Source organism: Montipora capricornis, chromosome 13 (assembly GCF_036669925.1).
Source record: "Montipora capricornis isolate CH-2021 chromosome 13, ASM3666992v2, whole genome shotgun sequence".
NCBI classification, from domain to species: Eukaryota; Metazoa; Cnidaria; class Anthozoa; order Scleractinia; family Acroporidae; genus Montipora; species Montipora capricornis.
Window position 1 is genome coordinate 5,888,460 of NC_090895.1, and position 24,474 is coordinate 5,912,933.

The 24,474-nt window shown below is 40.9% G+C and overlaps 1 protein-coding gene across 1 annotated transcript in view; it reads right to left on the reverse strand.

The window, feature by feature from the left end:
* Window positions 1–743: 743 nt before the first annotated feature.
* The window catches only part of LOC138029717 (uncharacterized), a 28,679-nt gene continuing 4,948 nt past the window's right edge, over window positions 744–24,474 (reverse strand). Inside the window, 18 exon segments of the mRNA XM_068877472.1 lie at window positions 744–2,020; window positions 3,194–3,430; window positions 4,769–5,035; window positions 5,889–6,161; window positions 7,053–7,319; window positions 8,778–9,038; window positions 9,646–9,909; window positions 10,962–11,219; window positions 12,396–12,650; window positions 13,362–13,467; window positions 14,228–14,469; window positions 16,309–16,440; window positions 17,483–17,824; window positions 18,885–19,214; window positions 21,374–21,775; window positions 22,029–22,352; window positions 22,792–23,193; window positions 23,613–24,002. Coding sequence (XP_068733573.1) covers window positions 1,467–2,020; window positions 3,194–3,430; window positions 4,769–5,035; window positions 5,889–6,161; window positions 7,053–7,319; window positions 8,778–9,038; window positions 9,646–9,909; window positions 10,962–11,219; window positions 12,396–12,650; window positions 13,362–13,467; window positions 14,228–14,469; window positions 16,309–16,440; window positions 17,483–17,824; window positions 18,885–19,214; window positions 21,374–21,775; window positions 22,029–22,352; window positions 22,792–23,193; window positions 23,613–24,002 — 5,306 coding nt within the window. The 3' untranslated portion in view covers window positions 744–1,466.

Below are 24,474 nucleotides of genomic sequence, written 5' to 3' on the forward strand. Positions count from 1 at the left end.
GATTCTAGGACGAGGACGAGAATCAGTACGAGATTTGGCTGCCCGTTTTCAGCGAAAATACTTAGAAGATTCATAAGCCGGACGATAAATCTTATGTAGGTTGCTCAGTTATTCTTATTGCTGGTAACGTAGCCTTTGTGCTGATCGAAATATGCCAAAACTGCTACCGCATTGTTGACTTCTTTTGACACGACGACATTCTTGAAAAACCTCGTACTAAGATGACGACGGTATCACGTTTCCCCAACCCCCCACCCCCAAATGACGCTGGTTTGCGCGCGCTCACTGTTGTTCTATAAGAAAATCTCGTACTTGTAGTCGTTCTCGTCCTAGAATCTAAAGCTCTCTATTGATATATCGAACTCGGCCTATTACCTCCAAAAAGTAATGTAATGAGGCTTCACAAGAGTGTATTTGAAAAAAGTGTTGTTATGACATGGGTGGGCTCCCCAGCACGGTCACAAATGAGTCTATTTTTAGAACACCCGTTCCCGCGAAAATCATGTCCCTGAGAGAACATGGCAGAAGCAGTCACGCGTGAAATGGCTTCTTCTGATTGGTTACAATTGACGGCCCTTTGTTTGTTTCTCGCGCAAAGTGTATCTAAAAATAAATCGATTTGTGATTGTGCTGGGGAAAGACCGCAAAGTGATAGATCAACACTCTTATCTAATTCACTCTTGGGCTTGAAAATTTAAGACCAGAACAAATAGAGAATTCCAAGAGCTTTCAAAGCCTTGCGCTTTTTTCTCAAAATTCAATTTTATTTTTTCCTCGCTATAACATTATTGTTAGCGTTAATATACAAAACATTTTTTTTATAAAAATATTTAACAGTGAAAACACCTAAGCATCTCTTTTGATAGCAATGATAGTGCTGTAAATGATAGACTCACGTTAGAATTTAAAGTAATTTACCTTAAATTCCTTAAATACAATATGACTTAAGTTCCTTTAAACTAACTCGGAATTAAATAATGTTCAATATTTATAAGAAACGAGAATAGAAAACACCAAAATGCTCCTCTTAATACTTCTTCCGTTAAGGAGAATGGAAATACTAATTAATTTTACAAGAAAATCAACGTTTTCTTGAAGTCTCAAATCTTAAATTGCTTCTTCTCAAGGGAGGCTGAAATGATTCTTGTAAACAGAATATAGCGCTAAAAAAAGCCAAACAGAGTATTTTGTTCCACCGGCAGGTGTGTTTGAATAACTAATCTCTGTCAAAATGCCCGGAATCATTTCAAGTTCAGTTCAGCAACTTGTGCATTTAACTGCATTGCAGATAAATGAACTCGTGTTTTTTGAAAGAAAAACTAGAAAAAGCGGTTTCATGTAAGTATCGAAATTGTAACTAACGAACTTTTTCAGCCTTCCTTTAAACAGCTTGGAAGCATGAAAAATATTTGTTCCACACAGACCGAGAAAAACTAGTCTATTTCTTTAGCAAAATCTGTTTTTCGTCACCGTTGTGTCCTAGTATTGTTTTTCATAATTTCCTCCATCCAATTCCTGAAATAAAGAACATTCGCAAACACTCCTGGATCCCCCTGATCCATACAACCATTTTCACTCCAGCTCGTAATACCGAGTAGGAACCAACGCCCGTCGCGCTCACAGGTCAGCGGTCCTCCGCTGTCTCCTTTACATGAACCTTGACTTTGTCCTAATCTCCCAGCGCAGCGCATGTCCGTTGTTACTGGATTAATGTTACGGAAATGCGTTTTACACACGTCGTGGTCCATCAGGGGAATGTTAGTTTCCTGAAGGATGTCCACCGACGATGCGAGAGATCCTGGTTGTCCCCAACCAGTGACATAACAGCTAGTATTGGTTGGAAAGTCTGTGTTCGTGAGGCAGATGGGCGACACATACGCATTGAATAATATCGGTTCTTTGAGTCTAATGAGAGCGATGTCGTTTTGTAGCAGGGAGAAGTTAAAATTTTCATGTATAAAAATCTTGTCCACTGGAATGTTTTGTTCTCTTCCTTCTACGAGATCTCGATGGTGTTCCCCTAGTAATAGGTAATCAAAAACAGAACGTTTCACCAAACGTCTTATGCACTTTTTCAATGTGAAACCTATTAATGCTTGATACAAATTTCGGGTTTCTGTTTTCTGCTTGCCTTCTCGGTCTTACTCGACTTTGCGAGATCAGCAGAACAAAACAATCCTTCATCTTTACCCGGCTATAATGATATGATCTCATATATTACCAAACCAGAAGTCTGTAAGTTTCGATCCGCAATGGATGTCGGCCCATCAGTTTAAGGTATTATCTATTTTTACAACATCTACAGTTGTACTGCTAGATTTTTTGCTTGGAGAAAATTGTTGCATCATGGTAGCGTGGGGTTGCTTCTTAGTTATCGTAGCAATAAGAGGTGTTGTGGTCTCCAGACCAAATCGAACTGGCCATTATTTAGCGGGACACTTGATCTAGATTCTCTACTTGCACAAATCCCGTAATAAACCCCCAAAATTTTGCATAATCATTGTCTGCAATTTCTCCTGGGACATAAGGATGTTCCAAGAGAAGTCGAAAAAATGCCTATGCATTTTTTCTTGGGGGGAAGGGAGGGAGGGGGGGGGGGGATTTAAAGAGGTGTATTATGGGATATGTGTAAGTAGAGAATTTAGAAAATATCGTAAGCTGATGAGCCAAGGCAAAATGAGAGAGATCAAAACTTCTGTAATGGACGTTTGGCCTTACTACATTAAATGATCAACCATATTGATTCGAGTTGACCACACAAACGAAAAAGATATTTTTTTATTCAGTCACTACTGAATAAAATTCTCAGTTGGTGTTTAAGAAAAAATAGACCGTCCCCAAGTTGACTTACAACGAATGTATAATATAAGACTCCCAAGTTGAAAGTGCAAAAATTCTCTGAAGAGTTTGTGTCGAAAGTGGTCCATATGGTAAAGGTAAACATACACCTTATTTAACGTCGGTAATTCCTTTGCCCTCTAGAGGGTATTCTCCCAGGAAGCCGACGGAACAGTATATGTCAGTGCTAATTGCACGTGGGGAATGGTTGGTAGAATTATGCAAACGTTCTTCCTTGATAAATCATGGTGGCCCGGGGCTGATGAAGTCTTGGTGTTGATGGTGATGATGTCTTCGTGTTGATGACGATGATGGTGATGATGATGATAACGACAACTAAGCAAACAAAACTTACCAACAGTGACATTTAAATTAGTTGCCGCTAGTAACTTGTGTTGCTGTTGAATACAATGCGCTGCAGTGACAATCCAGAAGTGACCCAAGATGGCGCCGCCACAGATGTGAGGGAAGCTTTCCATGTCGTCAAAGTATCCAATTTGCACCTGCCACGGCCACTCCCCCGGCACAGCAGCCACGCCTCCCACTATCTGAGGTGACCAGGAAACGTACATTCGCTTGACACCACAGGGTCCTGCAGCAAAAGTGGTCGTAAAAGGATTCAAATCAACGAAGCCTTTAAGGATCTTTTTCAATAGGCCGCGTTGGGTCATTTCACAGTTAGGTACGAAGAAGAGGAAGCAAGAGACCGTATTCATAAATGGCGGCAAAGAAATTATTCTCTTGTCTTTGTGTTAATCAACCTCACTAGTCTTACTTTGCAGCAAAAAGTCTTTTGGATTTTGTTCGTGCTAACGAGGCTAGTGAGGATGATTAGCATAAAGACAAAAGAATAATTTCTTGGCCACCATTTATGAATACGGTCTAGTGAATGAAGAACCTAGGTGTAGAGAGAGATACTCAGCCATAGGCTATATAAACTCAACGCGTTATTTCTTAGGACAAGCAAGTTACATAATGTTCCTACTCCGCTTCGCTCACCGTCCGCACGTGAACCAACTATACCATCATGCATCACTGCATGTGACAATCAACACTAGGCCCGGGTACTCGGTGGATGATCGGATAAACGTCTAGTTTATGCCTTCAGTAAGGAATACCTTGTTGATTAGATGGAAATTTCACGTCACCTCGATTTTTCAGCAAGGAAGAAATCCCTCCAAGGATTCGGAGGATCCTTCTTCAGTTTGCTTATTTGTTGTCTAAAAGGCCGTGGTGATTCTCAATGGCCTACCTAGAAACCGGTTTAACTTTTAGCCACGATTAGCCGTTAATGCAACTATAAAGGCTTTACTTTATAGGGTTATAGGGTAAAAATAGCTTTACTTAATGAATGATTAAACGAATAAACGTAGTAACAACTGATCATTTGAATATTCTATTGAAAATAGACTGAGTAATTAGATCTACAGTTAACAGAAACTAATGACAGCTAGTCAGTAACTATAGTTAATAAGTAATTCGTTCATAACTGTGTGTCAAGTTGTAAACCACGTCGAAGCGAAATAAAATGTTGTAGTTGTTCTTGTAGTTGCTAAAAACAAGCTTGTATGGATAATTACGTATTGACATATTCACAACCACGCTGGTTTAAATTGCAGAATAATCACAGCTTCTCCGTTTTATTATTTCAGCCTGAGATTACTCAAAATTCTGGCCTTTTACGAAAACTCTATTAGCAAATGTTTACTCCGTAAGAGTGGTACTGCCTAGGTGGGAATTGAAGCAAGAAAATATGGTTTCAACTACGTCGATCAGATCAAAGAGGGTCATCAAACGTTCATGATCACGGAGGCCTAGTGTAAGACAAAAACAAAGATATTTGTGTAACTGGAGATCAACAATTGGTGGATGACTTGCTTATTACGTTCTCTAGCCCTATGGAGACAAAAACAAAAAAGTATGAACTCACCCACAAAGGATACGTTTAAGGAAGTTTTTTCTCCCCTGCCATAGGCGTTGTAAGGCACACAGACGTACAGCCCAGCATGTTCTGAAAGCGCACGTGTTATGTTCAATACACCAGACGATGAATTGGAAATCAGGCTCCCATTGTGGTAAATTTTGTACATAGTAACCGGAGGATTGGCATCTGCAGTGCATCTCAATATCACGGATGCATTGATTACTCCAATGTTATCAGGGATGGAGGCTTCTAGTCTGGTATTTAATGGTTTATCTGCAGGGATGAGAGGATTTTAAGGCAGGTTAGTACTGCTCTCAAGCGTAAAAAATAGGCCACGTATAAAACACTCGTACCTCTGCCTAATAAAGGTCTCATCCTCTATTAGTTTTGAATGTTAAGATGTCAACAACGAACTCTTACCAATAAAATAGCAAGTCTGTCCAGTCACGTGACCAAATAAAACCAACAATTCTCAGTTAATTTAGTCTACACCATAGGCCCAGTTTTAAAAATACATTTATCGCACCTTATAGCAGCTAAGCTGAAAAAGTAGATACGTGTGGTCCTTCGGAACACTGATAACTCAATTGAACCGCTCAGCCTTAATAAGTCTAAGAATTGTTTAGTGTGTGGTTACATAGTAGTGAAAAGACCGAAGAATAGTCCTGTAGAGAGATTACGACATCGTAAGTATAACGTTTTGTCACGTGATCGATCTTCAGTCAGGTTACTGCTGGTGTAAATCACTCACTACCAGTGAGACTGATAAAGCCTTAGAGAATAAGCCGAAAATATTACTTCATTATAATGTTATATTACTTTATGAGTCGTAAACGTTTATCAGTGATGCAGCTCTCTCAAATCTGAGGCATTCGCTGAGGGGAATGGTCCCTGCTAACACGTACAATTTTAACAAAAGAGTTTTAAACTTATTCGGAGTTTCGAAGCTACAATTCCAGGCAGAAGTGTTATAAAGTGCACCGTTGCTTGTTGGTTGGCAAACATATAGGGGGTATAAGGCAATTCTCACTCAAAACAAACTGCCATTGTTCCCACATGGTAGGGGAGGAGTGCTAGCCATCAGTCCCACAACCTTGAATGATGTCTGGAATGGTAGGATACTCACGCAAAATGGCCAGTACAGCAGAAGTCGTGTCAGGAAGTCCCAATCCATTATCCGCCGTACAGATGTACGTTCCCTCATCACTGTGACCAACATTTTGTAGAACCAGCTGCTCACCGGGTGGAAACACTAAACTACTGTCTTCTTGTTTACTCCAAGTGATTTGGGTTTTGAGATCCTCGTAGGGAAAAAAGGATGTTGCATTGCAGAAAAATGATGCGGTTCCAGTTTCGTTTATGGTTACGTTTTGAGGGAAAGAAATAATAGAAAAAGCACCTGGGGATAAAAAAGGTTTATTAGAAGATAAAACATTGCAAAAACTTAAGCATACTGCAAAAAAAGTATGGACTTCTCATTAAGCACCAAGTAGTATTAGTCATCCAGATATCCATGCATATGCTCAAGAACTAGAGTAACCATAGCTTGATCAAGGTCAGTCTAAGACAACAGATACGAAGGAGATCTGTTCCATAACCAAGTTATTCTTCTCAACAAATAGTTTCTAGTCAGTGGTAACATTAAACATCTTGTCATGGAAACAGCTGTTGACCGTGGAAAAACAATTTCCTGTGTTCTCAAGCGGAATTGATCTTTCCAATCTTGCAAAAACGAAACTCCCATTTATAACACTAGACGAACTAAACAAGGATAGTTCCAGATGTGAGTGGTATGTTTTATCAAGACCCTGAGATGATTCAAGCAACCGTCACCTTGTTATAATCACGAAAAAAAGTGGTTAAACCTTGCCCTTTCCTTGACAGATTGATTCCCGTTTAACTGCAAGGAGCAAATGGGAACGAACACAAAGCACATCCCAAGTGACTTGTCTAAGTGGACCTTTGGATAGGCGTCCAATTTAAATGCAACAGATGTGTGACCCCTCCGAAAGAAAAACTGTTCCGGGAATCCCCCAATTTGTATACCGACTGATTGAACGGAAAGGGGAGGGATGTGGCTAGAGGGTGTCTTTGAGAAACTTTTGTTGGTTAAGTGAACGCAAGAGGCAGGTAATACATAATTTGACATCCGATTGCTGCCTCATTTTCTGAGCCAAGTTTGTCCAACAGTGTGGCTAGGATGCTCCATCAATGCGACATCGAAGTCTCGAGGAAATAACACCATTTATCCTACCAAACGTTCGTTATAGTGTAACTGTTAAGTACTTACCAAAAACAGTGACAACCACGGAGCTGCTTGTCCCATTTCCCAGACTGTTGACTGGCAAGCAAAGGTACGTTCCAGCATCAGAATAACTAGCTTTCTGAATCACGTGCTTTCCTTTAAAACTGGTTCTAATCAGCACACCGTTTCGATAAAACCGGTATTGGCTGACAGGTGGGTTGGCGTCTGTGGTGCACGTCAGGGCAATTCGACCATTGCCTCTAACAAGGTTGTTTGGTCTATCGGTCGATAGTCTTGTCGAGGATGGAGCATCTACGAACGAAAGAGAACATGTTAAAGGTCATAATAATAAATGACAAGAATCATGACCACTTTAAATGGGATTGTTCGTGCAGAATAAGTGAAAATTGATGAAATGCTGCCTTTTCAATGAAACGCTGCGCACCCAAGAATAGACCCTTTTCATAAATGGCGCCTAAACAGTACTTTGTACATTCTTAGCCTCGTACTTATGTTTCCAGACAAAGGATTCTACACATGAATGTGAGGCTTAGGATGAACATTGCCAGTTATGCAAAGGGTCTATGAAACTTAAGGACCCATGTTGACCCAAAAGACATTGCCCGCTTGTGAAATAGTTCCAGCGTTTTGCTTGAGTACTCGTCGGGTGATTCTGTGCGAAATTCAACGCGGCGCAGAATGCTTTCGGGTAAACATGGGCTGTTAACGAACGATGGTGTATTATTCACTAAACTTGAAAAATTAATTGGGTTTTCGCCTTTGTTGTTGTCATAATACCACGAACATTCAAATTTGGAAAATACTGTTAAATGTAGCCAAAAAGCCACAATGCAAACAAACTTGGAGATTAAACTTTCCAAGCATTGCATAAATTTTATTTCAAAGCATTTTTTTGTTAACTATGAAAGCATTTTGAAAACTTTTCATCATTGAACATTCCATTGCACACCGATGGTCTAACTAGAATTTATCTGGATTAATACATTATTGATAGGAGGGCAGCATGACCCATGACCCAAATCCCGATCTCGGCTATTCCCTGGCTGGGTCAGTGTTTCCGCATTAATCTATACAACTCGCTATGCATACGCATACATACGCATACGCATACATATGCATACGCGGCCGACAGAAGGCTTGCTTTAAGAGTTGTTCTCTCTAGCGACACAAGCACAAGGATAAGTAGCTTATGCTAAGTGAAAACGAACGTCGACATAAGCGTTAAATCAACGAAGGCCCCAGCCATTTTGTTCACATGCTCAGAAGTGGGGAATCTGCAAGGAGTGTCCTTTCATTGGCAAAACACAGCCAAACGTAGTAAATTTCCGTGTGCTTGTGCCATGCTTCGTTTTCACAAGGCATACTGTAAGGCGAAGGCAAGTACCCATAAGGAAATATTTTGATCTTTGTACTTGCCCATGTGTGTATGGTTGCGAAGAGGACGTTTTCACGGTGAAACAAAAGTTGTTATGCTTGCGCGAGTGCTTGCGTCGCTAGTGAAAACCAGGCTTTAGAACACTACGGTGTATAAACAAAAGAACTTCACTTGTTAATTGATCTATTGATTAATTGAGCTGTCCTTATGTGGTACCAAAACAAAACGAGACTATTTAACTAGAATGCCAAAAACAAAACAAAACGATGTTTCCGATCATTTTTTCGCAGGTCCTTACAGTTCGTTGCTTAGTTGAACGTTCTTTCAATGTAAACAAACAAACAAACAAACGAGCAGAGCAATGACGAACTTACACAGCACATCAAGGTAAGCTGATTTAGACGCCGGCTGTCCCACTCCGTTGTTAGCTTCACATCTGTATTCCCCACGATATGATCGGTCAGCAGCTCTTATTGTTAAGAGGTTCCCATAAGCTACTATTACACCATCTTTGACTCGTATCCAGGTGAGCTGTGCTGTTGGTCTGCCTGTTGCATTGCAGAACATTGTCACGTTCTTCCTCTCAATTTCTGTGACAGTAACATTCTGTGGGCTGTGGACTATGGTTGGCGAGGCTAAAAACAAAAATATCCGCTGATTACAGGTTGGTCTAAAAACAAGGACTGATCTTAACGTACGATACGATGACAAAAATTCTCGGATTTAAAGGCCCACCTTAAACCGACAGGTTTCTCGACCGTTTCTGTTGGTTATGGAAATTAGCATTGTGGATCGTAGTGATCTGACTGGGTCAATTTCAGCTTTGGCGGGATATTTTCATATGTGAAAATTGTTCCACGGCGTTAGTTTAAATGAAACGAATTAAGTTCTGCTTTTCATCGCCAAAAGAAAACAGCTTATAAAGCACTTGAATAACAAGGAAGGGCTTTGGCAGTTTCCGTCCAAGGCATTGACTGATGAGACATTACAGAATTTAAGCAAGGACAAAGACGACGCGGCTACAAGAACGTTATCATCAGGTACTCGCATCCTCTGCATGACCTCCAATTTAGTCATGTGTCGTTGTCAAGGCGAGAAAAGCTAAGAATTGTGACAAAATGTAAAACGCACGAAAGTGGCGTACAAAGGCTTTGTTTTCGCTAATTAAGCCAAATTTTTTGTGGCGTTCTCGTAGCCTTCGTTGTTTTCCTTTCTTAAACTCCCTACTCCGCATTGACTTACAGAAGTCCAGCTCCACTGACGCTTCGGCGGTTACGTTCTCTCCACGCACGCTCACTGCTGTGCACTTGTAATTTCCAAAGTCCGATTTGGCGACGTTTTCTCTACGGAGAATATTTCCCGAGGGATAAACTTTGCTGCTGTCTCCAAACTTAGACCATGCTATTGTTGGTGGTGGGTTTCCAGTAGCATTGCAGAAAATCTCGAAGGCTCCGGTTTCGTTTACGAGCTGATGAGGTGGAAAAATGGTAGTGATACTCGGTGGCTCTAGAAATATCAAAGGAACAACATTAGGAAACATTCAAAACGTACTGACTCTAAGCACACCCGGCCCCGATCATAAAACAAATAGATACACAATGTAACCTCGATGCCCTGAACTGAAAATGTCCCGTGCCAAACATAGGTGAAGCTAGCTTGGGCACACGGGTTGGTAAAAGGAAAGGAAATGAACTTTATTTAAGTGTCTAGTCGTTCTAGCGCTGGAGCACTAATTGGAGCACCAAACGAAACCCACATATGACGCCGGATCTGGGAATCGAACCCGGGCCACAATGGTGGGAGGCGAGTGCTCTAACCACTGCGCCATCCCTGCACCCAATTCCCAAATGGTTTCCAAATAAAGCACTTATCTTCATCTGGATTTCGTATGTTGAAAGCATATTGCAGCAAAAATAGATACTCAAGTCGCTTTAAACTTAGTAAACAAGTAGCACCATTGGGATATGGGGGAAAAGTGCAGCTATCGCCAGATCGATTTCATTGCTCGACAATTAATCGGAAAAACTAAAGGAAATAAAGCAAAGGAACTTTATTTAAGTGTCTCGTCTTCTAGCGCTGGAGCACTAATTGGGAATACTGTAAACTGAAATCAACACATTAACGCAGATCAAATCAAATGTTGGTTTTTGAAAACCGGAGTACCCGGATAAAACATATCACGCCACGTCTGGGGATCGAACGTAGGCCACGTTGGTGGGGGCGAGTGCTCTCACCACTGGGCCATCCCTGCACCAAGACATTACCACATCAAAGGCATTTTTCATGCTTCACTTAAAAAAGAACTTTTTCCCTAAAGCGATGAGTTATTTTTTGAGCAGTTTTGGTGGCTAAAAATCATTACCGATTCTTTGTAAATTGTGTTTCACAATATAACGTTTTCTGGGTTACTTCTGATCTATAATCAGGTCAATGCGAAAGCATAACTTTCAGCTACAATTAAAAGCCACAGGGGCAGTTTCCTCCAAAATTTAAGATTAATTAATTCGTCTGGTTTCGAGGAGGACTTATTGTTTTACCTTTTCCCATATATCACTCACCATATAACGCCAGTATGATGCTGGCTTTGTCCACACCCGCAATATTGGAACAGTTGCAGTAGTATTCTCCTTTGTCTGCCGCCGTGAAGTTCTCAATTACATAGATGCTCTGATTGGCATTTATGAAATGTCCCTCGCGGTAGAAATGACAAAATGGCAGAGGAAATCCACTAGACAAGCAGTACAGCGCGACATTCTCGCCGAGTGCAACCGCGTTGTACGACAAGTTTGTTGTGATGACAGTGTCTGTAGGACTTCCTAAATACAAAAAAAAAAAAAAAAAAATAGCACTTAAAGTTTATTCGGTTTACACCCACCAAAAAATCCATTCCAAATGGATCACAATTTAAGAATCTCTCTCTATCGACACAGATTACGAGTGCAACGTTGCAAACAACGAACAGAGAGCATACTAATATTTGAAATTTCATCTGGAAGTTGCAGAGAGGGAAACTCAAAAGGACGCTTTCTTAAGGAATTATCATCTGGTAAAATTCAACAACCCTCCACCTCGGAGACCACCTAGTAAAGCTATTGCTACTTAAGCATAGGAAACTTCTTCATTCCTCTAACGCCATCTAAATACCTCAAGAACACGTTATCGTTCACCGTGGAAGTAAGGACGACGCCGACGGCTACGAGAACGCCACGCCGTGCGTTTTACATTTCTTTGCCGTTCTCGTCTAAACGACGACGTGAAATGATCAAATTTGAGGTCATATGGAGGACGATAGCACCTGACGATGAATTTTCAATTTTCTCTCTAAATGTCCATACCGTTCTCACCAATTTTATTCTTGGAATGTGTACTTACACTTTCCAAGCCGAGAGACTTAGAGCAATCGCAAAATTATTACAGTAACGGGAAATAATATTTTTAGACAACGTTCTCGTAGCCGTCGTCGTCGTCGTATTATTAGGGAGCTTTAGCAACGACAACGGCGACGGCAACGAGAACGTTACAAATTTGCATATTCAGTGGGCAAAAACAATAGCTTTGCGCGCCCTGCACGTGCGTTTTTCATTTTTGTCCATTTTTTTGCCGTCGTCAGCAAAGCAACAACGTGAAATAACCAAGTTTGAGGTGTTATGGAGAACGTCAGCACTTGGAGATAAATTTTCATTTTTCTCCTCTAAATTACGCGCCGCTCGTAACGGTTTCATTCCTAAGGGACTGCCACACCTTTGTCATATTAAAAAGCTTGGAAGAGTCGCGAAGTGACCGCAGTAACGTGAATTTATGTTTTCACATGACGTTCTCGTGCCGTTCCCGTCGTCGTTGCTAAAGCTCAATATTTTCTAGATGACATGACGTTGCTCATAAAGCCCAGTCTTCATCGACGATCCTATGACTAATCGCCCAGTATGGACCTTCAACAATTTCAATAATCTGGTTTTGAAGATTAAACCTTGAAGACAGATGTGCTTTCTTACCTTCAACCTGCAGCACTATTGCCAGTGTGTGGTTTGACACAACATTTACAGCTGAACACTGATAAGTTCCGCCATCAGCTGGAGAGATGCTTGATATGGTGATGTTGGCATATCCTTGTCCTTGCAGTAAAACTCGGCCATCTTTCTGCCATACGACGTGTGGGATAGGCAGACCAGTTGCTGTGCATCCTAAGATAACGCTTTCACCAAGCTTGGCCTTCCGGCTTGGGGAAATCCAAACTATCTCTGGTTTAACTGAAGGAACAAGAGACGACAGACAACGGTAAGGACCTCTCTACCAAATTCTTTTATAAGTTAAATTCGTACATTGAGCAGCTAAGCCTGAAGATTCCTAAAGCTTCTAAAGGCTCAAAGTGACCACAGCAATTTAGTTCTTCCCACACCAATAAGATAAGCAGTGTGGTTCGATACCGGGTTGAAGTCGCAAATTGATTTGCATCGCTGTTTTCAAAGAACTATCAAGATGCAAAGCAGTGTGTGACGCCAATCGAACCCATTCCCCTTCAAATCAATAAAAAAGTGAAACAACACAACGTATTTGGGAGAATTTAGGAGAATAAATAAATTGGAAAAGTTTGTTGAGGTGATAGGCACTTTAAGAATGCGACGGTTTTGAGCCCCGGAGAACAATCGGAAGTAAGCTGTTTTCCTTTTTACCTTGTCTTGACAATACCATTTTTATATTGTTAAGTATCTCTTCAAAATTAGAGATCATTAGTTTTAGAATGTGGTATAGCTTACTACCCTGGCATGCAAAATGTTCACTTCCGGTTTTCGTCCGTCGCTCAAAAACGTTGATGTGCTTAAACTCCCTAATAAGCAAACAAGTAATCTCTTTCTTGGGCGAAAACATGACAACAATGACATAACAAGCTCAGCAAGGATTTTGAGTTTTTGACTCGTTCATAACGATTGATGTGAAGGTGTAGAAAAAAACTACTCTACCTAAAGTTTCAGCTGTTTTTTCGCATACTGTGTTCTCTAGAAATTCAAGGTCGTCGATAGCGATGTCACTGAAAGCATCATTTCCAACCACGCCTTCGAATTTTACCTGTGAAAAACAAGCAAACAATGGAACAAGAACATGTGAAAAAAATAACGAATTTCGCATGTTTGAATTCAAGTTCACATTTTTGACGAGTCTTCCCTCGTGAAACTCAAATCCTAATCTTCAATCATTATAATCCATATACACGGCCACAAAATTAACTGCTCTCTTCAATACCATCACTGAGCAGACAAAATGACAAGAGCGCAGGCTTAAAATGCATCCACTTCCCTGATTCTGATTTGCTAAGAAGATTTTGTTCGTTTTCTGCGACAAGCTACTACAGAATATTGAATCGTGAATACCAAACAAGAGATATTATAATGTTGCTCACTATGAAATGCGCAGTTAACTAGTTGATAGTTGGTTTGCAGAGCCCTAATAAATCCATTCAGGTTCTCCAGTAACTTCGAGTTCATGTCACGTCTATAAGGTCTTCCATCTAGAATTGTTGCAGTTTTCGTTGTCAACAAACTCCTTGGTTGTTTAATATTATGATAAATGACAAAATATCTATAACTAAAAGGTACGGAAATACAGCTATAATTATGAAAGATAGGCATTAAACAATGGCGGGCTCCGGTATTAAAGACACAACGACGGAAAACAAGGAATTTTCGTATGCTACGAAATATCCGTCTGTGTTGGGGTGGAATACTGGTGGTAAAAAACTTGAACAGATAAAGCTGCTTCTTGAAGGAATAAGAGCTTTGGCAAAATTAGAGAACGCATAAGATAAGACTTTCTCGTTGTAATTCCTTACCACATATATTCCATCATAGTTAAGCGGAAGGGTCGCCTTGTACCAATTGTTCCCTTGACTTCCCGAAATCTCCCACAAAACTTGATCCCCAACTTTGACTCTGAGGGTTTCAATGGATTGTCCGTACATATGATAATAAAACACCATACATGTAGCATTTCCATTGCTTTGTATCTTGGGAGACTGGAGTCGAGCAACGGTACCCCTAATTCTTCCAGACGACTCTATATAAAAGTAATATCCTGCAATGCAGAAGATAGTTCTCAGTGGTGGATTAGACTAAGAATGTTTATAGGAAAAAAGCAGGGATTTCAGCAAAAGAGTCGATTACTGAAATGAAACAATGTTTTAAAGAGGGTGGCATCAGGTAGCTAACACAAAGTTAATTACTGTGGCCTTCTCCTCGTAACAATGTAAACTCAAATCAAAACAAATCAAATCAACTGTTGGTTTTTGAGGAGAAGGGAAAACCGGAGTACCCGAAGAAAAACCTCTCGGTGCAGAGTAGAGAACCAACAAACTCAACCCACATATGACGCCGAGTCTAGGAAATGACCCTGGGCCACATTGGTGGGAGGCGAGTGCTGTCACCATTACGCCATCCCTGCACCCTAGCGGTCTATTGACGTCTTTAGGGCCTGTTGCCACCGTGTATTCAACCATCAGAAACATCGCCAGCCGGTTATGGGATACGTTATTGAGACCATTTCAAAAAGAGCAGTCTGCTTACCATTGACAAACTTTTAGTTCAATGAAATGTCATAGATGAATCTAACGAAGTTTGATTCAAACGCAATTAAACAACAATAACAATAATAATTGCGTTCGACAAAGGAGAATGCACACCTAAATTTCTGGGTATCCCGTAGGTTACATAGGGTGTTCTGTGCTGCTATAGCGAAAAAATTGAGTTGCGTTTGGACACACATTTGCCTCGATTCACATGGGGTCGACACACATTTGCCTCATTTTAATGTTAAGAGTCTGTGGCAATTTCTGAGGCACGTTTTGGGATGGTTTTTGAAAGTCATTTCCTGGTAAGTAAAATCGCCTATTATTCTGCTCTCGAGCTGAGTCAGAGTCTTGGGGAAGTATATGTGAATCCTGGTAGGAATATTCCAAACAGCAATGCAGGAGTTTTGTACTCGACCGTTTCGTTTTTGATGAAGACATTATCGTCATGCCGTCAGGCTAAATCAAAGGAAATGCTAATCCAGCAGTAAATTTACTGACGTTACATCGAACCAAATGAATAAAGCTTGTGGTCACAAAATAAACGTACCGAGTTATATAGCTTCGCGTCTCAAATTGAATTACCCGAGTCGTGTCGCTGAGTGGCCAAAGCGCTATTTCATTACTGCTTGTAATTTCTGTTCAGAACAAGTTATCCTTGTGGCTCGATGTTTACAATTGAAAGACACAAGATTTGCCCAAGCGAATAGAAGCAACACACTCGGTCAATTCATTGGAATAAGCATTCGTGTTAGTCGCTCACACAGTCCATGCAAGGATTTGATAACCGATTTCTATGAAACGTGTTCAGTTGGGAGGCACTATGCCTTTGACTTCTTTATTGCTTAACTTTCTGTTTCCTCTTTCCTTAGGTGAGTGTACAGTAGCATATTGTTATATGTTAAATATTCCTCTGTTCTCCCACGAACAATCATTCATAGCACATGATTTATGTTCTTTTGTTGTAGAATTATCGAGCAAGATATGTAAATGAAGGTTACAGATGTCCTATCCATGGATCACAAGAGAATACGTTAACACTTTTGCACTTCCTCAGTGACAAAAAAAGCATGTCGAACGCACTCTGTTAATCTGCGATTACTCCTAGTAATAATAGATAGTTTGCAACCAATCCCTAGAGACACAGAAAACAGTGATGTAATGTACAATTGCTGCTGGACAAACAAAAGGAGATAATGAGAGACCTTTTGTTTTCAACCACCAACATGGCGGCGATGACGTAACGTGAAAGCCACCTATAGGATATTAATATTAATATTATTGATATTAATATGAATGATACTAATAAAAAATAAAAGAGACAATGAAGATATATCCCCCAAGCTTACCAAAGCCGGTATGGTCCTCTGAAGGCCCTGTTCCTATCGATGGTGTGGAGCCAAGTTGACGAGTCCACGTAAAGTCCGCAGTGAGGTCGTTATCCCAGCCGCAATACCAAATGTCAAAGTTGCAACTTGCATCTAAAAACGCAGTTTTAGAGATTGGAATATACTTTACCTATGCCATTAACACTCATAATAACAACTTGCAAACCTTTTTCTTAGGGTTTTGTTGTTTTCGGGCAAAAAAATAATTATATTCCGTGTTATTGACAACGCATTTGTATCTGGCGCTGGAAGTTAAGATATCAATGATAATTGTAGCTAAAAGAGACATTAAATAAAAATTTCAGTACAGATTGCGTTTTAAACATTAAAACTTCTGTCTCCATCCTTACGGCTACCTGAAGTCAATAATAGGGTAAAATACACTGCGTGAAATGAAACGTGGTCATCATTCCCACGATCGAAACGTTCATTCTCCTAAAGTACCATGGATTTCTTTGCTATGTAGTCACGAGAATGAGGTGTTATATCAACATCACACCTCTTAAGCTCTAATATTCTTCACTCCCAATACCTATGTGGCAGACATTTCATAGAAACTGTGAGGAAGATTGACGTACCGATCACTCAAGGGAATCAAGAGTATGGAACACCATAACGAGATTTAATGGTTACGTGTTGTGTTTTCATCATGATGTGTTGAATCAATTTGGCATAACAAAAAGAAGTCACCACACTCAACAATTGCGATATCAAGTAACGTCACGTGATAACCACATAAAGGGAGTAAGTCGACACGTCATAAAAGAACCTCATCACATAAAAAGTAACACGTACGTCAAAAGAAGACCTCAACACATCATAATGGAAACACAACAGGTAACCATCAAACCTCGTCACATAATGACAAAACAACACATAATAATGTTGCCACAGTACACTGGGATAAAACTCCAAAACATCAAGACAAAACTTTAAGACCAAAAGAATAAAGATTACATCAGTAAGTTATGCCTTTCCACCCTTAAGACCAAAAAGAAGAAAGATTACATAAGAAAGTTATGGCTTTCCATACAAAAGGATTGAATTTGGATCTGAAACGGTGCCATGAAAAACTAACGATTCCAGCTGGCTACTATAAAGAAGCTGTTCATCCAGTGAATGGATTTGTTCTCACCTTTTGCACTCACAGTAAAGTCGTACTGACAGACGACCCCTGCATCTTCAGTATGGTCGCAGTTGTGTATTCCCCAGCCGTCATGAGGACAGCCTGCAAGCGTTTCCTCTGTTCCTGTACAATTCACTTCATCCAACCATATCGGTCCCGATTGAGTGTCGCCAAAATAGGAATCTGTGGTAAAGCCAATGGCACTTGGGTAGCCCAACATGCGGCAGACGACATGAGCATCATTAATATCCCATGCATCATCGCATACCGTTCCCCACTGTCCATTATAGAAGAGGGAAACGAGGCCTTGATTGGCGTAATTCGGGTCACCCACAAGCTCAATGTATATAACTGTGAAAATTAAGCGAAAACAATAACTTGTGAGTTTGCATGCCATTTCTTAAGAAATCTAGGTGCCACAAAAATATATTCAACAAAGGGATATGAAAGTGCTGGGTATTTTGATTATAACGACCATAAGTCATTGTTTCCTGTGTTTCTATCTACAGAGGTTTTTCAAGGTTAAAAAGACAATAAAAGACTAGCCTCTAGGTGATCTGGTGACGTAATTTGGAGGACTGGGAGAAAAATGTTAACGCCATATTCCACAACCGCGCATGGCCTTAGGTGTCGTTTCCAAACTCCCTGCAGTAACTCAACAGATCATTCCGTGTCTACCACATTTCCTGTTACTGAATGAACACTCAAGTAGACCCGACGAGCTCTAACCTCGCCTCTGCCATGTTGAATTCGAAAATGAGGCCGCGCGCGGTTGTGGGATACGGCGTTTTTCTCCCCAGTCCTCGGAATTACGTCACCAGATCACCTGGCTACGATGAGTTGACTCTTCGCTTCTTAGGCTCCGTGCAAACGGACGCAACAACTCGAAAACATTGTTAGTTGTTGGTTCGACAGATGCTGGATGGTGTTGGCAGTGGTGCACAAACTGATGCCACAACTCCCAACAATGTTAGGATGTGCAGTGTATTATGGGAAGGTTTACGATCCACGAGACTTTGTGAATTTACAAAATTCGGCTGCCATCTTGTTTTCATGGAGATCATATCCAATACCCGTGCGTGGCCCCAAGAATGTTGAAAGAGCTGTGCAGACGGATCAACTTTGTTGAGCTTTGCTTCGGCGATCACAGAACAAAAGAAATGTCGGGAGTTGTTGGCTCAAAGTTTGACCAGTTTCAAACTTCACGCATTAACTACCAACAACACGCAACAAGGTGCAACGGGGTATGTTGGGAGTTGTTGACCAACAATGTTGCGTCCTTTTTCACGGAGTCTTACTGACGACCTCGCCCAAGAGCATTCCCACAGGCTATCTAAAGACGTTCGTGTCCTCTAGACCCTTGCAAGGATTCTCAAGGACTATCGACGAAAGAGAGATCCCTGTAATTTACCTGGAGGTATCTCTTTGCAAACTACTCCAGCGTCTTCTGAGTGGCTACAATCATGAGATCCCCATCCTCTGAAGGAACAAGATGCAACAGAAACCTCATTCCCGCTGCACCACAAATCATCCAGGAGTATTCTCTGGGTTGAGTTTCCAGGTCCAAATCTTCCATTTATCTCGGCAGACACTGCACCAGGAAAACCTAACATTCGACAAATGACATTTGCATCGAGAATGTCAAAGTCATCATCACACACTGTTCCCCATTCACCATTGTAGAGCACTTCGACGCGACCTTCCCGGTTACTTGATCCGTTAATCAGGCGCACTTGAACAGCTGCAAATTATAATTGAAAACTTATCAAAGGAGGGCACAGGCTCGAAACATAATAGCTTTCCGAAAATTTCAAATAAACACAGAGAAAGACAAACATTTCCTAGAACATTCCGAGATACCTAGTAACGGTCTCTTGCCAAACCTTAAGGACGGTGCCTACTAATTCAAAGGTATTTTTGCGCGGTTTACTGAATATGCGGGAAAAGCAGATCTTAACAAGTGTTATTGAAATCCGAAAAGAAAATTGGGGGTAACCAAGCATTTTTCGAAGATAATGAATCAACAATATTTGTAAAAAGCTTTAAAATACAAAGCCATGTATGGCGTTCTTTTCCAAATTGAAGCTTAATTATATCTGAAAAATGCGTGGTTACCCCCAGTTTTCTTTTTGGATACCAACAGCACTTGCTAAGTTCTGCTTTCTCCACATAGTTTTGAACCGCGCAAAAATATCCCTGTATTAATAAGCACCGCCGATAGGAAATCCGATTATCTCGAGATGCGCAGAACGTATGCGCAGTAACAATAGAAGGCACCGTCCTTAATAGGGACCTTTAGATTGAAGGAAGTGGACGACTACGAGCACGGGGTTTCCGTACTGAGCATGCGCACTTCGAAAAATCTCAGCCTCCAAACCTTATGTGCATACTCATTACGGAAACCTCGTACTCGTAGTCGTGATGCTACTTCAGTGGAAGAGCAAAACACGAAAATTTGGTTCCATTAAATGAGTTGATAAAGGTCCGGTTGCTACCGTGAAAAGATAAAAGAGCTGACATTTAGGGCGTTAGTGCTTCGTCAGAGCGAATTTCTTGGTTTGAAAAACCAGAGAAGTATTAAACCATAGTTAATAGATGTAGGCTGGCTATGAAACTCGACAAGTTTCTTTGTTGCATGTTTTTGCTTGCCTTTTTTGGCCTTGACCCTGCACAAAACCCGACAAAAACACGCTTTTTTCGGCAGGATAACCAATCAAAAGCTTCAACTAATTTACTCGCAATTAACTTGCGAACCAAAAGCAAAAGATTGTGCAGGGTCACGGTCGGTTCAACATCTAATTGCGACTGTATTGTTCCTGCTTTTGAAATTCCCAGGATTTCATACACCTTATTCCAAAATGGCCGCCATTTTAGTATTCTTTTGTTTCCTTGCAAATTGGCCCTCTTGACCTCGCTTTCAAACATAAAATTCAAAAGAATATTTAAACTCGAACGACGCCATAAGGGCCAATTTTCAATCAAACAAAAGAATACTAAAATGGCAGCCATTTTGGAATAAGGTGTATAACCAGTCCCTAGACTAACTATGATTAAACGGACTCAAATTGATGGAAAGTCATAACTTTCTTATGTAATCTTTTAGTGTTGAGGTTTTGTCTTGTTGTGTGGTTTGGTCATTATGTGGTGAGGTTTTGTCATTATGCACATGACGATGTTTGATGGTTACGTGTTGCGTTTAGATCATGACGTGACGAGGTCTTCTTTTGACGTGCTGTGTTTGCATTTTATTTGGTGAGGTTTATGATGTCGACTTTCTCCCTTTATGTGATAAACACAGCACGTCAAAAGAAGACCTGAACATATCATGGTGGCAACACATCACATAACCAGCAAACCTCTTCGTCACAGAATCACAAAACCACACCACATAATAATGTTGCCACAGTACACTATGACAAAACTCAAAAACGTCAAGACAAAACTTCAAGACCAAATACAAAGGTTACATAGAGCGGTTTCCAAACGAGTGTCGTAAAACCAAAACCAAAGTAATTACTTTGGCCAATCAAAAAGGACGCAGACAATCCAGTAAACCAATCAAAACTCGAAGTAATTACACGTAGCAGACAGAAAGCGAGAAAAAATGTGCACTCGCGAGCCACCATTGGTTTTGGTTTCACCTCTGCTTGGTTGAAAAAGTGGCGCGAAAACGTTGAATCAATCACTGAGTGAAGTGATGCAAAACCAAAGTACTTCGCTAATTACTTTCGACACTCAATTGAAAACCGCTCTAAGAAAGTTATGGCTTCCCGAACAAATTCAACAATATAAGCTGAATTAAAAGGGAAAAAAAGACGGAATGAACAATTACTCTATGATAAGGAAATTGTAAACCAAAATGGCGATTAGAAAGAGGCGAAGGAAGGCTGAGGAACTCACTTGGCAATTTTGTAGGTTTACCAGCATCATTAATTACTTGATTCTCTGGGAAAAAGGCTGGCCTTGGGCTATTGCCACAATAAACTCCAGCATCCTCCTGATGATCGCAGTTGTGTACTAACCAACCATTATGACCACACTCCGTTATGGAAGACTCATTTCCATTACAAGCGACATTATCGAGCCAAATCGGTCCTTTTCCAATGAGATCTGCTGATGGATCTGCTTGTAATATGTACGAAACTGCAGCCCAAGTATAATTGTATCCTAACATATTACAGACCACAGTCGCATCTCGGATATCCCATTAGTCGTCACAGATTGTGCCCCATATTCCACTGTGATAGATTTCCACGCGGCCAGAATCAGGAGAAGGGCCATCTCTTAGTCGGACAATCGGGGCTGTTCACAAAAAAAAAAAAAAAAAAAAAAGATCAGGACAATTAAAGTGCTACTGATAACACAAAATTCATCTTTTCTCTCGAAAATTATCGAAGTGTGTGTTAAATTCCACTAGGTTAATCTGATTTTACACTTCTGTTTTGAGCGGAAGACTGCTTAATTTAGGTATATATTATTACAGAGTTCCGACATTCAGACGCGACCGTTAGTAGTGCTGGTCGCCGACTGGAACTGAAAACAATCACAAACGTACGTTTTTTCATGCAAATGACTCCAGCATCTTCTTCGTGAAGGCAATTACTTGAGCTCCACCGCCTGTTAACGCAAGAAACAAGAGATGACTCGTGTCCCTGGCACCATAAGTCATCGAGCACTATGTCCTGGTTCTCATTTCCGGCACCAAAATGCGCCTCAGGGAGAGCGGATATCGCCCCAGGGAACCCAAGCATCCGACAGACCACATTAGCATCTAGAATGTCGAAGTCATCGTCACAGACTGTTCCCCATTTACCATTGTAGAAAACCTCGACACGACCTTCACGATCATTTGATCCATTGACCAGACGAACTTGAACAGCTGAAAGGCAAAGTACTAGAATAATGTGTGTGATCCTTAAAATGAGGTAACCTGCACTTAGGCTCTCGTTTGGGCGAAGTGCATCTATCAAAAATATTTTGTTACTGTGTGAACGACAGTCTCTTCTAAAAGCCTGGGCCGATTAATCAAAAAAGGGAAGAAAGAATTTGTTGAGCTGATCCACTTAGCCACACAGGTTAATTTCAATATAATCATTGACCAGAAGTGTTTTTCACGTTTGAACAAAATCAGCATCCGTCTGGTGCCAATTACTGTGAGCTTACCTAGGTTTGGGTTACTGGAAATGACTGGTAAGATCAACCTGGTAAGATTCGATTACACCTTTATTCTTATCGTCAAACGTCCATTTGCACTATGATTCAGCGGTTACCGAATTTTTTAGCACAGCCGTACCCCTAAAAGGTGCGGTACCACTTACAGCTAGGTGGTGGAAACTTGTTATTGGCATTAACCAAAGAAACAGGTTGGTTAAGTGGCCTTGGTGAATCTCCGCACCACACTCCAGCATCCTCCACATGATCACAGTTATGAACCGACCAACCACTATGCCCGCACTCGCTCAAGGAACTTTCGTTACCAATACAGTCCACATCATCAAGCCAAATACGCCCCGCTCCGAGAAGGCTATCGTCACGTGACAATACGAAATCGCCATACGAAACTGCAGTCCATGCATAGGTAAAATTAAGCATTCGGCAAACTACAGTGGTGTCCTCAATGTCCCAATCGTCGTCACAGACTGTGCCCCAATTGCCATCGTAGAAGACCTCCACTCGGCCAAAAGTATCGGTACCGTCAACCAAGCGAACGCGGATTGGTTCTATTAGTTTTAAAAAAAATCAGAAGATCAGAGGTCTCATCTGCCATTAGCCCCTTCGTTTGGCCTTCTTATTTTTTTCGAACAAAAAAAAATCACCTCACGATAAACTAACAAAATTGAAGTTATTATGGAACAGGTAGCACCATCGTTGTATGCAATAAACAGATTAAAATAATTTACGGAAACACTACTTTTAGAGTTCGAAATAGCGAAGGTTTTGTGCTCAAAACTCAAACCTTTCCATCTTCGTTCTTTTACTTAATTCCAGATTTTGGTGAATCTAAGCACAATATCATCGATTTTGTTTGTCGGAGTTTCTATGTGGACAGAGATTTCAGTTTGCTTTTCCTACGACGATGGATTCGCATTAGGTGAATAACAGCACATTTATGCTTAAACAATTTAAATTCTCACACTACCCTCTGGTGGTTCCGTAGTCACTGATGTTACCGGAGTGCTGGTGGGCGTTGTTGGTTCCTGTGTTGGCGTACCATGACATATCACACCTGCATCTTTTCCGTGATTGCAGTCGTTGACACCCCAGCCTTTGTGACCACATTGCGATAAGGTAGACTCTTGTCCGGTACAGGACATTTCGCTTAACCAAACGGGGCCAGTGCCACCCCGGTAATCATTACAACACCCCGCAGACCAGGCACTTTGGTATCCCAACATTCTACAAACAACTGACGCATCTGAAAGGTCCCAACCGTCACTGCATATGGTGCCCCAGAATCCACTGCGGTAAACTTCTACCCGACCTTTATCCGGGGTAGAGCCACCGACAAGTCGAACTTTGACATTGATATCTGAAGAAAACAGCAATCAAATGTGATAACAATACTATGATAAATTTCGTTTATTATTATTATTATTATTATTATTATTATTATTATTATTTGGTAGGTAAATTCCAAGTTATTGATGACTTCATTGACACTTACACTGCAATAAGAGTGCGTCTGATGAGTTAAACAATCAAGATGGGTTTATTCTCGTTATCAAAAGAACCAGAGTTAACAAGAATGAAGGAAGACTTCCTCCTCAAGCCATCAAAAAAGCAATTATAATCCAGTATTTGGCATTTATCGCGCTTTGGCACTACACTCGGCATGGACAGTACTCCTAGGACAGTACCGTCTTTGAAACAAAAGTGATACACTGTACATAATTTCAAAGTAAGTCGATGGTTTTCGGAGTTTGTCAGACGGGTGCAATGGAAATCTTAACCGGTTTGAGCCCAAAAGCAACACGCGCCGACGAAAAGTAAGGTGTTTTCTC